Here is a 16,480-nt window from a genome sequence, read left to right on the forward strand (position 1 = left end):
CGGCCACGTCACCGTCTGTGCCTGCCGGTCAGAGGGGAACGTGTGCCGTGGAGTCACCCCTCAGCCCTCCTGGGGCTACGTGGCTGTTGGGACTCTCTTGGCAGGGATGAGCAGTAGCTAAGGTCAAGGATGCAAAAGCTCTTTGTGAGCATCTTAATTCCAGCTCTGGATTCCATGCAACAAGACCTCCCTCACCTCATGATTAGGTGTCCCCAAGTGCCGCTGGCCTCTGGAGCAGCTGTAAGATGGCGAGTGATGTGAGACCCTCTGCGGAAATGCAGGAATGAGGAGCTGGATGCCACGGCACTGCAAACCCTGTATGGGTGGAGGCCCTGTTGGCTTGGCTGTCCCCTGCCCTTTGCAAAGGGACACCACTGCGGATTTGTTTAGTTTCTGCAGGGCTCTAAATGTTTGAATAAGTTGCTAAAGCTGTTTGGAAAGAAGGCTGGAAAAGGTGACAGGCTGTGTCTGAAATAGCTGTGACTGCTCTAGGCCTTCACTGGAGGTATGTGAAAGTATGGAAGGCACTGCGCCCGCCTCCTGCCAGCGCAGGTGAACCCTCGGGGGCTGCCTCCAGGTGTGTCTGCTTCTCCTCGGGGTGGGACCATCACTTTGTGCTGCAAAGAAGTAGGCTTCGAAATAACTAAACAGCACACTCTGCTTAGGGTTTGAGCTTGCCTGAGGCTGCACCGATGAGGGCGGATCCTGCACCTCCCTGTGTCCCTCGGCTGGGGCTCTTACCCTGCATCCCATCCGTGTCACCCTGCGGGGGACAAGGCTGCCCCAGCTGCAAGTCTGCAATGGCGCCGGCAGCTTTGCAGGCTGCCTTGCGGTGTGGGATCCATCCTTCTCGCCCTCCCTCTGCAGCGAGCGGTGCCTGCAAGGGTTGTGCTGCATGTCCTGCGTTGCTGCGGCGGAGCTGGGTCCCTCTGTGGGCCTGGGGTGGGGGGACAGGCGGGGCTGCCTGCGAGCGCAGCTATGGATGCTCAGGCTTCGTTTCTCTGCCAGATGATCCCCCAGCCTTCCCCTTTGACCCTGGAGCTGAACCCTCCCTCCGCAGGAATGTTTTTCGGGGCGAGGTTGGCGCAGCTCCAACTGCTGAATTTTTCCATACCCAGAGACTGTCTCCTGCCTTAAATGGCCCCATAACATGGGCTGCGTCTGCTCGCCTGCAATCACCTATTTAAGGATTTTTTGGATCCAGTCCCCAGCGAGTGGGATGACACCAGCCCAGTGCCTCGCAGCTGGGCTAAGCCCCATGGAGGGATGCTGGGGCACGTGGGGCTGCTTGTCCCAGCGTCCCCCGCAGCAGTGTGCCCAGGCACGGGGGAGTCCAGTGCTGCTCCAACTCTCCCAAGCATCTCCCTTCCCTCTGCGCAGGTCAAGTTTCCTGGATCCAGGTCCGCATCCTGGTCCCGGGGGGACCTGGGCCACCGGCAGCATGTGAGCTGGCAGTGGCATCACCTGTGCAGAGATGCCCTTGGCGTGGGCAGCCCATGCCACGGAGGGATACTCCTGGACCCCCTCAGGCACAGCTCCTGCCCATGGCCTCGCTGGCCAGACCCCCGAGCCCTCCTGCCATCCGCAGCATCTTCCACCACCCAGGAAGCCTCCCTGAAAGCTGGGGTGAGGGATGCTCTGTCCCACACGCGGCCCTGGCCACGTGCCACAGTGCTGGCGGTTCAGCCAGGGCAGGGAGTGTGCCACGATCCCCGCGGGTCTCCATCCTGAGGCTGGACAGCGTGGGAGCAGTAGGAGCTCCTGGCGGGGACATCACCGGTTTCGGTGTCAGAGCTCCCTGTCCCAGGCAGGTCATTGCCAGAGCACAGCTGCTGCCACTGCCACAGCTGGGAGGGAGGGAGGGCTGCGCTGCTCTCCGTCCCTCCCTGCACAGCAGCACCCGACCTGCCCTACGGACAGGAGCCTGACCCAGGGTGCAAGCTGGGACCTTGCTGGAAACCCCAAGGAGGCATTCCCAGGTGAAATGCCCCTGCTCAGGACAGAGAGGACCTGAATGCTGGTGAGTCGCCATTTTCCCTCGAGGCAGCGTCCTAAGGGCACAGGGAGGACAGGCTGGGCAAAATGCAGGGGCTTGCAGGGGTGAACGAGGGTGGTGGGGAAGGGAGGTAGAGCAGCCAGGGAAGGGGGAAACTAGCACTCTCCCAGGTAATGAGCTGAGATGACGAGGTACCAAGGCTGCTGGAGAAACCCAGCGATGCTGCTCAGGCCTGGGAAGAGTGGTCCGGGAAATTGAGATCAGGTCTGAGAAGCCCAGGCTGGACTGGTGTCTGCCAGGGCGATGTTTGGGATTTGCTGAGCCTGTTGCAGGGGGTGAAGGACGGGAAAGCTGCTGAGGAGCTGGGTTGAAGAGCTGGAGAAGGAGACACGATGTGGAAAGGCACATGCTTGCAGGGACGTGACCTTTGGAAGACACAGCCTCTGGGGCGGCTGCGAAACTGAGCTCCCTCGGTCCTGGCATTCCCCAGTGGTCAGCACAGATCGGTGGAGCCCCATGGAAAACCGCCCTCCCCACCGCCTGCGCTGGGCTGCAAGGAGAGGGACAAGCCAGCCCTGCTGGGGTCCCCGGCCAGCTCCAGGGCAGTGGGTCAGCAGGGTCCCGTTCTGTGGGGGACCTCTGTGAAGGTCAAGCTGTCACCTGGTGAAAATATTTTTGTTTTTTCATTTGCTTTAAAAAAAAAACCTCCCTAGGAAACAGCAGCTAAAGATGACTTCAAAGATGCGCTCTGCTAGCTGCAGGGTGCTCCAAGGTAGGACGAGTCCAAACTTCAGCTGCCCAGGTAAGCTCAGCTCAACCCTCAGCTGTATGTGGCACATCCCTAATGCACAGACACAAGGAGGAAACCAGACCTCAGGGGTAAAAAACTAAAACCTGCCTGTGGGACCTGAGCATGGGCTGTCACGGAAGCTGGAAGGTGAAAAATGTCTGAAATTTGGGAACGAGGAGGGTCTTCGGTTTCTGCGGGTACATGACCTGGCAGAGCAGAGCTGGGGCTCCTGAACGAAGCTTTTCCCAAGCAGTTTCTGACACCATTCCACTTCATTTAGCCCTGAATTTGAAGCATGGGATTGGGATGTGAAGTGCTGACCCAGCTCTGCCGCGGTCGGTGAAAAGGCATCAAAACACAGAAAAACCCCACTTGCCAGAGGGCGAAAGCAACGTACCGTTGTGGAGAGCTGGTAACCAGGGTGGTGGCTGCTGGAGCCATGGCTGGAGCCACAGGCCAGCTCTCCAGCGCCAGCTCTCCACTGCCCCGAGCTTCGTCTGGTGGCCGCTTTCCTCCCCTTGCAGCTCTGGGACACGGAGCGAGAGGCACGAAGGGACCCGGACTTTCCTAACGAGGTTTTTACTGTCTGCCGGGGGGATATTTTTGTTCTTTAGCTGTGTAAGTGCAAACAAAGCCAGAAATAGATGGGGAGGGGGACACTGGATGAAACAGTGTATGCAGACACGCTGGCTTTTATAGGAAGTGTAGCTGGGGAAAAATTTGGCATGCACAGGTCAAAATCACTCCTTTAGCTTGGTGCCCTGCGAAAGGATCCTTCTCTGCGGTCATCTTCCCATTTGACTAGTAAAGAAGCATTTCTTCAAAGGCAGCATGGCCTCAGCCTGGAAACACATCAGTTTTGGAGGAGATATTCACCCCAGGAGCCCTTCCTGCCCTTTCCTTCCTGAGAACATCTACCTGGAGCCTCCAAGCAGGAGCCTGCGTGCTTGGGAAGAGCGGCGCGATGTCAGGATTGAGGTGTGTTTTACACATGCAGTACTTCTCCCTGCAATACGAGCTCGTCCTACCCCAAAACACGGGGAGGAGGGTCCCCCGGGCCCAACCCTGCAGGACGTGCATGTTCCGCTGCGAGCATGTGGGTCCCCCGAGTGCCGCTCCCTGTCACCGGCCACTCCCTCATCTGCTTCCCGGTTTTTAAATATCTGTCAGGGAGGGGATGGAGCCAGGTGGGAATTTGGTTTATTTCAGTGCTCTGCAAAAGGGGGAGGGAAGCAGCTGAGGCTGTGGCGTTCCCTGTGTGTGCCCGGCTGGCCCTCCTCGTCCCTCACCCCCCACTGCTTGCATCTGGCGGAGGTGCTGCTGCTCCTGCGCAGGCTGTGCTGCCCTCCCGGCACGCTCCCAGCACCGCTGCCCCCAGCCCCGGGGGTGGCTCTCAGTTTTGGTTTTGTGTTGAGCAAGCCACAGATGTGCTGTCCTGCCAGATCACTCGCCAGCAGCGTTGCCCACTTTGGCCTCAATTTGCATGGAGCCATGGAGGAAACCCAGCGCCATGTTGCACTGGGTGCTTTCCCGGCCCCTCCGCTCACCCTCGGTGCTTACGGGCAGCTTCAGCCCACGCTGTCCTCCCGGAAATAAAGCCCCAAAAAAGCTTTGCACCTCTGTCACAAAGTTTTGCCGTTTCTCAGTTTCTGTAGCGAGATTTGCTTTCTCTTTTCCCAGGAGGGTTCAGCTGGCAGCTGCTGGGAAGCACTGGGGGGACCAGCAGGCGCCCACCACAGCGGTTCACCCTGAAAGCAGCCGCTGGAAGCCCCTGGCCCCCACGCATTTCCATCGCGTGACTGAGAGTTTTGATTCTCTGTCTCAGCTGCCAGTGGCTGTTTGGATTCCCCACTCCATCAGCCCACCGCCGCCCCCAATACGGCAAGAGCAGCTCCTCAGCTGCCGACCACGCACCATGCTCGGCGTCATCTTCTCCAGCTGGCAGCAGGCAGTGGCCTCTGCACCAGGGTCATGGCATCGATACGAGATGCTGCTGAAGGTTGTACCTTGAACGCCTGCCAGCTGGGCTAGGAGAAGGTGGGTCCCTTCCCCTTGAAGCTGTTTTCCATCTGTTCCCAAGCACCAGCTGTAGGAAAGGGTGTTTTCTGTTGCCCAGGGGCTCTGCGGTCCCAAGATGGAGTCGGGAGATGCTGTGGCTTTCTGCTGTGCCTCGCCTGGGCATCCCCGCTGGAGCAATTGTTTTATCTCCCGTTCCTAGCCAATGTTTTAAAATTCATACGAAGCCACATGAAGTGAGCAAACCAAACACAAATGTGTTCAAAAGTAGAATTCCCATTTCAATTAATTGTCATCATCTTACTTAGGTTTTGAGCCACTGAAGAGAGGGCTCAGAGGCAGGCAGAGGATATCTCTCTCTGGACCCGGCTGTGACCCCTAGAGCCACGCGAGGGGTCTGAGCCTGCTGCAGGAGATGCTTTTGGGAGCCCCAGGGCTGTGCCAACATCTACCCGTGCCAGATTTCAAGGCTTTTTCGGGACGGATTGGAGCCGGCTGGCTGGAGATCAGAGCAGTCGCTCTCCTATACCAGGTCACGCAGCCCCTGCCAAGTGTCACCGTGTGCCATCATCCCTGCCTGCCAAGAGGAGAGCTGCCCGCCGCTCCTCGTCGTTGTTGCACACCGCCGCACTGTCCCACGTCCACCTGCGCCAGCCCACGTTAAGTAAACCTAATGAGGCTCTGCGCAGAGCAAGCGTTTCAGTGACCCGGCCCGCAGGTATGTGCAGTTTGATCGGCTGGTCACTGTGACCACGGTCACAGGCCAGCAGCCCGGTATGGCATCCCCTGGGTTTTGACTGATGCAAAGGAGGTGCGCGGGAGAGGGAATCAGCGTCTGTGTGGGGGGATGTCCGGGACCCACATGTGGGACTGCAGACGCACGGCCCTTCCCGCAGGACAGCGTGGCAGCCCCAGCCCAGCAGCGGCACAACAGGAGCAGAATCACCGATGCAAATTCCACCAATGGTCCCTGCTGCCTCAGCCCAGGGGTGAAATACTGCAGCAATCCTCCCCCAAAATCCCATATCTCAGAGAGACTTTATTGAGTGATGAAAGAGCCATTATCAGCTCGGCTGGGCGCAGAGTTGCTCCTGTTTGGTCTTACAAGGAAAACGATTCCGACCCTGTTTTTTGCACAGCTTGTTTCCCCCTTGGTGTGAGCTGCAAAAGAAATAAAAGAAAATCAGGACTTTTAAAAAAAGTTTTACACTGGTTTGCTGGATTCTCTCCTGCAAATGGTTAATAGTTCATCTAACATCAGAGGAAGCTCTCTGAAGCAATCTTGCAATTTACAGCTTTTCCTTTACTAAATAAGAAATGGTCAGGAAATTAAACAGGAAATTGTGTCTGGAAGGAACAAAAGTTACGTTGTCAGAACCTGCTTACGAAAGATTTACTTTATTTTAACCAGTAAGGAGCCAAGATCAATCACCAAAAGTAGAAGGAGTTTATGTGAAATAAATCACATGTGAAAAAAAAACCAAAACAAAAACCACTTGGGAAAACAAGAAGCCTTTGTAAAGAGCAGATAGGGGTGAATGGGAGAGAAGGCTTAGCATGTGCAGCAACCAAATGCTGGAAAGTGCTGAAACACAAAGGCCCAGGGTGTAACCCAAGGTCAGGTGTCTCTCCAGAAGTCAAACATTGCTCCATGGCCTCAGTGACCAAACCTCTGGGAGATACTTTACAGCCTGTACAACACTTTGAGGTCCATTTGAGTGTTAAAGTGCGATGGACAAGCATTGCCCCCTCTTTGTACATGGTTTGCGGGTTTTCTTTCCTCCTGCTCAGAAACACCACACTGAGGTGTCCCTTGGGTGGCCACCTCCAGCTCCCCCTGCCTGGCCTGCCGAGCACCACGCCCCGACTTTTATTCCTGGTCTGCAGAGCGGTGCTCATACCGCTGCCGACGCAACCCGTTGTGCTTTGCGTGCTCACAGTCTTCTGCACCTCCACATTGATGCTACAGACACGGAGAGTCCTCGCTGCCCAGGGGACACAGGTATGTGCACCATCGGGTGATGCGGTGACTCGAATTCAGCCCTGTGGCAGGGCTTGCCCGCCGTGGCAACTGCACCAGCTCACTTCATCCCGGGATTTGGCCAAGAGAAATTTGGCCAAGAGAAAGCCAAGCCCCTGCTGCAAACGTGCAGCACTTTTTGAGAATCCCTTGCAAATATTTGCTCCCAGGGAACCCTATGGTACGTTGGGCTTTGGGTTAATTATGGGTTCTAGTTGGGAGATTGGGTAATCTGTAAATTTTTTTTACCATTATACTGCTCGTCTTATCAGTGGTTGAAAAACAAGCTTAGCAAGCGCCGGTATGCAGGTATGTCAGAGGTGATGAATCGAGACTTCTGTCTGGCTGATGGCACCAGGCTTTTTGGGTGGATGCATGTACCAGGTGGGGACTGACTGGAAGGGGCTTTTTCTCTTGGATCCTGCGCGGTCACTGTAATGGTTCCCCTGAAATGATCCATCCTCTATGTCAGCTCTCTGTCTGTGTTTGGTCTAAGCTGGATGTGATTAATCCCCAGCTGGTAATGGGACTGTATCATGCGGGAGCTGTGCCATTTGAGAGCAGCTGCATGGGCTGAGCAAGTGTGGTTCACAACCTTTTCCCCTCCTCTTGGGGAAAAGCTCTTGGCGAGGAGGCTGGAGGAATTACCGTCCTGGGAGCACGACAGAGGCTGATGATGGAGACGGTCCCAGCTGTAAGCTGTGGCATGGCCCTGAGCAAAGCATCCCTGCCAGTGCCAAGGCAAGTGCTCTGACTGGAAATACTGAGCAATGGGTTAATAAATGTTTACCAGCTCTTCTAGCAGACAGCTAAGCAGTTGTTCAAATCTCCAATGCTTTGTGGGTGGATTTCTCTACTGCTCTGATCCTGGCCATCCCCAACATGCGGAGTTTGTGGCTGAGGCTCACTGCCTGCTGGGTGAGGTGACCACAGGTGGATCCTCCGGTTGGAGGCAGGACTCCGGGTGTGCAGGTGTACGCCTTGCCTGGCGTCTCCCTGTGCCAACACACTGTGCTCACTCAAAGGGAAGGTGCCATAACTTGTGTAGCATCCATGAAGGAGACGAGTCCTACATGCCTCCCTGGGGGGGTCATGTCCCGGCAGGAGGCAGGGAGGGAGGCAGCTGCAGCAGAAGCTCCTGTTGCCCTGCCTCTCTGTGGCACCGTCCAGCCCCGGGGGTGGCGGGGGGGAGATTTTGGGCACTCCCTGACATGGTTAAAACAGCTGCAGGTGGGCCATGCACTGTTGCTCCCATGGCTTGGGGAATTTCCCACCACCAAGGCAGCTCCCCGGGGCCAGCGTGAAGGCACATGCCTGGGCACAGAGGCTTTCTGCACCCGTGCTGCTCCGGGCATGGCCCTGCTGCAGGTCCCCAGAGGCACAGCCGGGCCCTCCGCACCACAGGTCTTGCTCATAACCCTCCTCAGGACCGTCAGACACCCACACAGCCACGGATCCATGCTGTCACTGCGCCATGTCTTAGCTCCAATGCTGCAAAAGGCTGCAGAAACCCTCGTGGCAAAGGTGCTGACTCACGCCCTGCCAGTGCCACGAAGCAGCTTCTCCGTGTTTTTCAGGACCCGCCTCACTCCTGTAACCGGTTGGGCTGCTCATGTGTCATCCCCGCTCCTGGGGCGACAGGACCTGACCAGGGAGTTGAGCGGCGCTGGGGCAGCTGGGCTCGCCGCTGTCAGAGCCGCCCTCCTGGCCACTTTCATCTTGGTGTAATCCATACTGTGGTTTAGCGAGCCCATTTTCCTGTGCTAGTTCACATGAAATCCCACGGGCTTCTTCCAAAACCTACCAGTGACTTTCACAGGAATTTCCTCCTGTTCAACCTAATGAGCCTCAGCCTTGCCCAGCAGCTCCAAGCCAGGCTTCTGGCTAAGTTGCAAGGTATGGAGCAGTGGGCGCTGCTTTCCACCGTGGCTTACTGCCCCCCTGTGCTGTTATCCCCGTTTTCCAAAGAGACATGGCAGGGATCTGCCTGGGATTCTCCTACGACAGCCGCCTCCTTGAGCACAGGCTGTTTCTGTCACAGGGCAGCCTGTGGTTTGCTGGCTGGGGTGAGGGGTTAAATCCCACCCTGCGCGGATATAGGGCACAAAGCTTAAGCTTCTCCACTCTCCCCTTTCCTCAACATGTTGGCACACAGGCCTGTCTGCTGCCAGTGGCACGCAGAGCTCTCGGAAGGGCGGGGGATGCCAAGTGTTAACAAAAGCACAAAACTACAGGGTGAAAAATCAGGAAAAGAACAGACACAAAGACTCTCCAGAGGTTTCTGCTGCTAGCTGGGAACGTTTACCTGCAGCTGGCTGACTCCAGTCACGCCATCCTGCAGCTCTGCAGTGCTAAGGCAAGCCCTGAAGATACCCCCCTCCTGTTTGGGAGCCCTCTCAGACAGCCATAAGGGCTGGGGCCCGGGCTCCTTTGGGGAAAACAGCAGCTGTGGCCTGGGAGGGCCCTGCTCCTGCAGGATTGTAGTGATTCACACCCTCCCGTGCCTCCCCCCAGGCAAAGCTGTCCTTCCTTGTTCAGAGTCCTGACGTGCACATTTCCAACACGGTGCCCTCGTGACTAATCCACCTGTGCCTTTCAGGGCTGTCGTCATGCCCTGCGGGCTGGGAGTGGCGCACGTTGCTCCTTGCTGTGGTTCCAATCACGCTGCGGCAGCGGGAGCCCTGATTTTTGTCAGGAGTAAGCTGCAAGGATGGTTTTCTTGGCTATTGTAGCTCAGTGTAAAGACTACCTTACACCACCATGCTTCAGATGGGCACATTTAGGCCTGACTATCCACAAAAATCCCTAACATTTTGGTAATAACTGGGGTGGTTTTCTACCAGTCTAGCCAAATATGCCAGTACCAGGGAAGGTGCCTCTCTTCTGTCCCGCATCAGGAGTGGGTGCCCACAGCTGCTGAGATCACACTCCAGAGCTGCCTGGCCTGTATTCACCAGAGCATCTCCCAAAAGCGCGTCCCCCCCAGCCCCAGCTGCCACAGGGAAGGCAGTGCCGGGGAGGGAAATGGGGGAGGTCTGTGCAGGCAGCTGTGTGGCGGGGGAGAGAAGGTGGGCCTGCAGGGCTTGGCCAGACTGCCAGGTCCCGGGCACAGCTCCAAGGAAAGCAGTCCTCGTGCGGGCCTCAGGACGTGCCGGGCCGGCTGCCGGGCCAACCCTGGCTCGGCTCTCGATTCTACAATGAATAAATATGCACAGAAACACCTTAAACGCTTCTCTGGCACCCCTTGTGCCTACGAACACGGGCCGAGCTGCCAGCGGGTGAAGCCCGAGCCCAACCGCCTCTCAGGGGCCAGCTCAGGCCGCCCACAAAATGGCCGGCGGCGACCCGCGCGCGGCAGCGGACCCCGACGCACCGCCCTCCCGCCCGGAACTACAGCTCCCAGCAGCCCCCGCGCGCCCCGCCCCGCCCACTGGGAAATGGCGTTCCCCCCGCCCGCTTCGCGAAGGATTTTCCGCTGGGGGCCTCAGTCAACACCAATCAGCGTTCGGCTCTGTGGGGCAGCCCGCAGAGAAGCCTGATCAAAAAAAATTAAAAAAGCTGTCATGTCGGAGCGCCGTTCCTTAAAACGTCCCTCACACTGGAGGTAATGACGCTCCTCGCGCCCGCCACGGCCCCGGGGTTTGCTGTCAGCCGTCATTTATTACTATGGCGATTTCCCTTTAACGGCTTGTTTCACGCGGACACCTCAGAGGGGTCCTTGGAGGGGCGGGGAAAGAGAAGGCCCCTCTCTTGATTCGCCGCCGCACTGGAGGGCAGAAGCCAACCTGCGCCGGCAATCGGGACTGGGAGGCGGGGCCAACCCCAGGCGCGCAGGCCATTGGTGACGACGGAGCGAGGGGGCGTGGCGGAGCGGCGGGGAGGGTGACGCGTATCCTTCCAGCTCAGCGCGTGAAGGCATAAGGGGCGGGGGGGAGGGGCCCGCTTCGGCGGGCAGTAACGGTCGCGCCGCGGTGTGTCGCGTTGCGTCGGAGCCGCGCTCGCGCCGCGCGGGGGAGGGGCCGCTCCAACGGTCGTTCCTCCTCAGCGGCCCCCGCCGGCCGCGCTTCTCCCGCTGTCCCTCTGCCGGGGAGGATGCGCCGCCTCTTCCCGGCCGCGGCAGGTAGACGGGGGAGACGATGAGGGAGCCGCCCCGCCGGCTCCTGGCCCTGGGCTCCTGCCTCTTCCTCTGCGCCCTGCTCTGGTGAGTCCCGGCCGCGCCGCGGGCCCTCCTCCTCCCGGGGGGGAGAGGCTCCTCCGAGGCCTCCCGGGGCCGGGGGTGTTCTGCCGCTCGGGGCTCTCAGGGAGAAGACCCCCGCCGCCGGGCCCGCCCTCAGCCCTGCCGCTGCCGCCTTCCCCGGCAGCCCGGGGCCCCCGGGCCGCTCTGTCTGCCCCGGCGGGTAGAGCGCCCTGGTCGGGATGCTGAGAGCCTGATGGTCGGGGACGTGCCGAGCGGGAGGGGGAAGCGGAGACGGTGCTCTTAGGGAAGGAGATATTTCCCGTTGGAAAAATAGAGTGTGTTACCGTGCTGGCAGCACGCGGTGTTGCGTTAAGGGAAAGGCAGGTATCAGCTTTTGGGAGGGTAATTCCCGCTGCTGTGAATAACAGTCACTTGCTGCATTCGTGAAAACAAGCGGTGTCAGGTGCGGAGTTAGTCCTCAGATACCAGGGGCTCAAAGGTACGCTGTACATTTCTGTATGTATTTTGTTGCCGCTCGATGCTTTTAACTGGAAGGCTTGCTTGCTTTTCCAATTTCAGGCTGAATTCTGGCTGCATTCTCCGAAAGATCACGATGCCATATTCTTGAAACCGATTTTCTGGGACTGGCTGGAGTGGTGTTAAATTAAAGCCAATGAACCCTTCCATCTTTGTATTGGTTATATCTTTGAGAATGTTTTCCATAGTGGTTAACTTACCTATACCTTGTTCCAGCATCTTCTGTTTAGTTTGTTTTCGAACTTCCTTAAAACACGACATTTATTAGAACACAAATATTAGCAGTATATATTTCTGTATGCTAGGTTCTAAGCTTCTTAAACTTTCGCCTCCTTTGAACTCCGTGACTCACTGTTTGAGAAACGCTAGCCAGTTTGAACAGCAAACTGCAAATATTGGAAACTGAATAGCAGCAGTTGTTAACAGGTAATTGTGTATCTGGTGTATTATTCTAATACATTTCCTGTAAATTGTTTAAATAGTCTATTTAAAAAAAAAAAGAAAAAATGGGAAGTCTTGGAAGTTCTGGGTTGTTTCACAGTTGATTGTAATTGGATGAAGAAGTGGGGGCCCAGGCATCTCTCTGTGCAGAATCAATTGCAAATCTGGTGCTGACACTTGCGTTACTGGTTTCAGACAATCCCGGAGCAAATTTGGTGCATGTCATCACATTTTTATTTTTAGCAGACAAAACAGAGAGTCTAAAAAGTGCTTGAAAACTCTGTTGCTGTGTTTATATTTAGGCAAATTTTAAAACAAAAAGCTCCTAGCCATGTAGGTTAACTGAGCTGTGAACCTGACGTAACTGTCTCCAGGCAGCTTTTCTTCTACTTGTTGGACAATTAAGTTTTTTCTCATGGAAGGATCTACTTGTTAAGGTTCTTATTAGAAAGACAGTTTTTTGTTTCTGTCTTACTGTGTCTTGAAGGCTGATAACCTGCTTTTCTCAGCTTAATGATGTATAGGTGGTCAGAGCAATTGTTTGTTGTGTTCTTAGTCTGCTGTTTTAACGAAACTGTTTGGTTTAAGAAAAAGTTCAGGCACCTGGTCCACATTGATAAAGGAATATCATGTTCAACGAACTCGTTGAAATAATGTACTTGCTCTGTAAAGCTCAGACAATTTCTGTGTTCATCCTGGGTATGTTTAACAGAAAAATTGAGCAGAGTTTTTTTTTCTTACTCTTTCAAGCACTATCTTAACTGATCTCAGAGCTTGCACTAGAGTATCCTAAACCTTTTGCTATTAAAAAAAAATTTCAGACTCTGTGTTCACCATGATCACTCTGGCTGCTTTTGATTAAAGAGCCACTAGATTAGTTTAGGTGTTGGGAGGGGTATGACTCTAGTTCCCTAGTCTCTGTTGTCCAAACATAAATTCACATGAAAGAATTATAAATCCTCTGTTTGCAGGATGGCATTGCAGCTTGCTTTAATTTCGGTAGTCGTGTCAGATTTGTAATTGGAAAGTCTGGAAGTCTGTTAATTCCTGCCTTGTTGCTGGACTATGTAACACGATAAGTTGTGATGTATTAATTTTTCCCTAAAAAGAAAATCATCAACTTTGTTCACATAAGCAGTTAAGACACTTTAAATAGTAAATGGAAGGCTTTGTGTTATAGATGTTGGTGTGTATGATAAATGTTTGGGTTTTTAAATTTATTTGGCTTGAAATGTAATCTTCAAAGGAGAAGCTCTTTTCTTACGGATTAAAGTAGTGGTCAATAGAAGATCAAATTAAAAACAAAAAAGCAGGGGGAAAAACACAAGACAAAACAGAATTGGTGAAAGAATACTCTCAGTGCTACTTGGACTCTGTATCTTTTTTTTTTTTAAACCTGGGCTTTGTTTTATTTCTGGATAGACAGTTGCTTCTTTCTTTGATGAAACTAAGCTTAAAATAGGAAGGTTTTTTATCTCCCATCATGCATTTTACAGCTTGCCTAAAGAAGTTGGTCCAATGGAGAAATATCAGTTGGTAAAAATCAGGTGGAGAAACAAAAAGATTGATTTAACAGTTTAACGGGAAACTGTTCAAAAAGATCTCATCCTGTGAGTTAAAAATGTGACTGTGCGTTAGGAAATGTCCAAAATCCCCAGAAGGCTGAGTTCAGGGATTTGTTAGCTGGTGTCTTTTCAATAAAGGCAATGTGGTGCTCTTTGGGAGTGCAGGATCAGAGAGTTGCCAGTACCTGAGGCTTTCTGAAGCAAATTGTGCGTGGAACAAACACAGCTCTCTGACAAACCTGAGCCAGCGAGGTTGTTCCAAGTAGTTCAAAAGAGTGGGATGGCTGCATGGCTTTAGAGAAATACTTTTAATGGAGGTAAGGCTTAGGAATGTAGTGCTCTAAAAATAATACACATCTGTGCAGACTGGAGCTTTGGCTGTACATGACAAATGACTCCTGTTGTCCTGAATTTGCAAAGATTTTTTTTATGCTTCAGTTAATCCCTTTGTGTGGATGATCATAATGTAAAAAATACTTTAAAACTTGTAGTGCTTCATAGTTTGACAATATACAGATCTGAATAACTGGAGTAGATTTAGAAGCTTATAGGGATGCTAGTACTATCTGCACTGATACTAGCTGTGACAGTTGTTTGAACAGTAACATGTATAAATTGTTCTGACATCAGCTTTTGCCTGCCCTAAGCTGCAGTTTCAGAGTGTTAGCTACGAGTTTAATAAAGAAATCATGCATGCACTAATTTGTTTTTCTGTGATTCATTCTAGCCCAGAAAGTGCTTTGCACATCCTGATCTACTTAGCTTTTATGAACTCTCTTATCCTCGGTTTTATAACTATGAGTAAAAGGAAGATGGGGATTAATGCATGTGCACATCAGGATTCTCTAGCTGTAGTTATATTGCGAGTATGCCGCATCAGTAAAGTAAGGCTTGTATCAAAGTGACTGGGCAGCAAGATGTGCTGTTTCTGACCCCCTAGTCTAGTAGCTCTGACTCTGAAATCCATAATGAGCGTGTACCCTGAAAATTGTAAAGGTCAGATTGGGTCAGTGGCATAGCCAGGAATAATGCCTAGCTACAAGTACGTTGGAAGGGGGTAGATTTTGATATTGCTTTGTGTTCCTCCCTAGAAAATTAAATGTGAAGATCTGTGTGAATTTCAATGGGAGAAAATACTTCTAGTTTTGGTTTTCATTAGTCTTCTACATTTTTGAAGGTGTGCTTGTTTAGAGCTTCTGTGATGCAAGAAGAGCGCTGAAAAAACAGTGCTATATTGGCAGTGTGATAACATCGCTAGTGTTTATTTTGCCACTCCTGTCCTGCAAAGGCAAAAGCTATGCAAGCCAGATTAGAGATCACAGAGGTTTTGCTAACTGAACATTTATCGCCCCTGACTTTTGGCTTAAACCTTGAGCTTGCATCTGTTAATAACAGAAAGGTGTTGAGTGGTAAAGTTGGGGAGAGGCTTGTGTTGCAGTGTAACACGCCTCTCATCATAGAAGTTGTCTTTTCAGCAGAGTATAATGTTTACAGGAGACTGCCCTAATGATCTGGATAGAACTGCTAGTGTAACTCGCTTGTACTGGGACTTGGAATTTTACCTGCTGATTCTCCTCTTGTGTAGTTACTTAAATATCTTCAGAAGGCTGATACTAAAATAAGTGTTGTGTGTATGGATTTTATGGCAGGAAGAAATGAAGTGATCTGGGCACTGTTCATGTAATCAAAATTTTTGTTCCAGGCATCAGATTTCAGAATGAAGACTATGTTTCTAGATACGGAGTATCTTGTTTGGAAGTGTCTTTGCTCTGTAGTTAAGATTGGGACAAAAGCTGCTTTGGAACTCTTGGACTCTTAAAAATCAAATATGAATATGCCTAGCTTATAGCCTGCTCAAGTTGAAGGTGCTGTATGCAAGCAGGGCTCTGGTCTCTCACGCAAAACAAATGCTTGGCTCAATCAATTATTGAGTATTTACCTTCCAAAATTATTTGAAAATCGGTGAAGTGCTTTCATGCAGTATCTTCTAAAAGATTTGTCCTAGAAACTTCAAGTTTGTTTGTTTGTTTATGCAAGCGGTGTACTAAAGTGGCATTGTACCCCTTCAGGAGGTTGCTGTGTTGATGTGTAAGACCCTGCCTGTTGCAATGAGATCTGCATTACTTCAGCACTTAATTTCGACTTTTTCTGAAGTGTCTTTCTCTAACCTGTTACTAGTTCGTTTTCACTTTAATGTTCTTACCGCTGTGAGTGAGTATATTACAGAATACTTTTTGGCTTTTTTGCTTTTCTTGACTTTAGTTTTCATTACTAATCTAACTTTTGGTAAAGTCTCCGCTGCTTTCAAGGAGGGGATGTACAATGTCTTTTAAAGTTAATGCTTGGAGGTGCTAACAGCTCTCTGCCTGAAGAGGGTGTTGTTTCTGAGCATGAAAACTTTTGGCTGAGAACAGGGTAATATAGAACTGCAAGTCTAAAAACTTTCTTGTAATTCTTGGTGAAAATACTGAGCTGCTATAACAGACCGATCCCAAAGCTAGTGCAAAGAACTTCTGCTCGGATGAGTGAAAATACTGGTATAAATGACTTAAACTGGATTGGAATATCAATACAAGGTTCCAACAGTTCAAAATTAGCTTAGGTGCTCAAAGGGACCTTCTTTGCTTGGATGAATTTTGGAATGGCAATCAAGGTATTGTTGAAGTGCATTAAAGGTAAGAAGTCTATTAAAAATACATTCTAAAATGCTTGGGAGTTAGGTGATAGCAGCTTTACAATGACCTAGGGCAAAATTCATGTTGCTAAATTTATGTTAAATTCTACTCCTTGGCACTATGTTAAGCTGTGTTGCATTTGCAGTGAGTTTTAAACACGGAGAGTTGGTGCAAAGCAGCTGATGATGATACTGCAGGCCTACTACAGGTAGACTCAGAATCGTGCCTGTGTAGACAAGCTTGTGAATTTAAGCAGAAGGAAA

The 16,480-nt window shown here is 52.1% G+C and overlaps 1 protein-coding gene across 1 annotated transcript in view; it reads left to right on the top strand.

The window, feature by feature from the left end:
* Positions 1 to 10,958: 10,958 nt before the first annotated feature.
* The window catches only part of SUCO (SUN domain containing ossification factor), a 41,226-nt gene continuing 35,704 nt past the window's right edge, over positions 10,959 to 16,480 (top strand). The window contains exon 1 of the mRNA XM_059822153.1: positions 10,959 to 11,023. Coding sequence (XP_059678136.1) covers positions 10,959 to 11,023 — 65 coding nt within the window. The remainder of the gene's footprint in view (positions 11,024 to 16,480) is intronic.

Source organism: Gavia stellata, chromosome 10 (assembly GCF_030936135.1).
Source record: "Gavia stellata isolate bGavSte3 chromosome 10, bGavSte3.hap2, whole genome shotgun sequence".
NCBI classification, from domain to species: domain Eukaryota; kingdom Metazoa; phylum Chordata; class Aves; order Gaviiformes; family Gaviidae; genus Gavia; species Gavia stellata.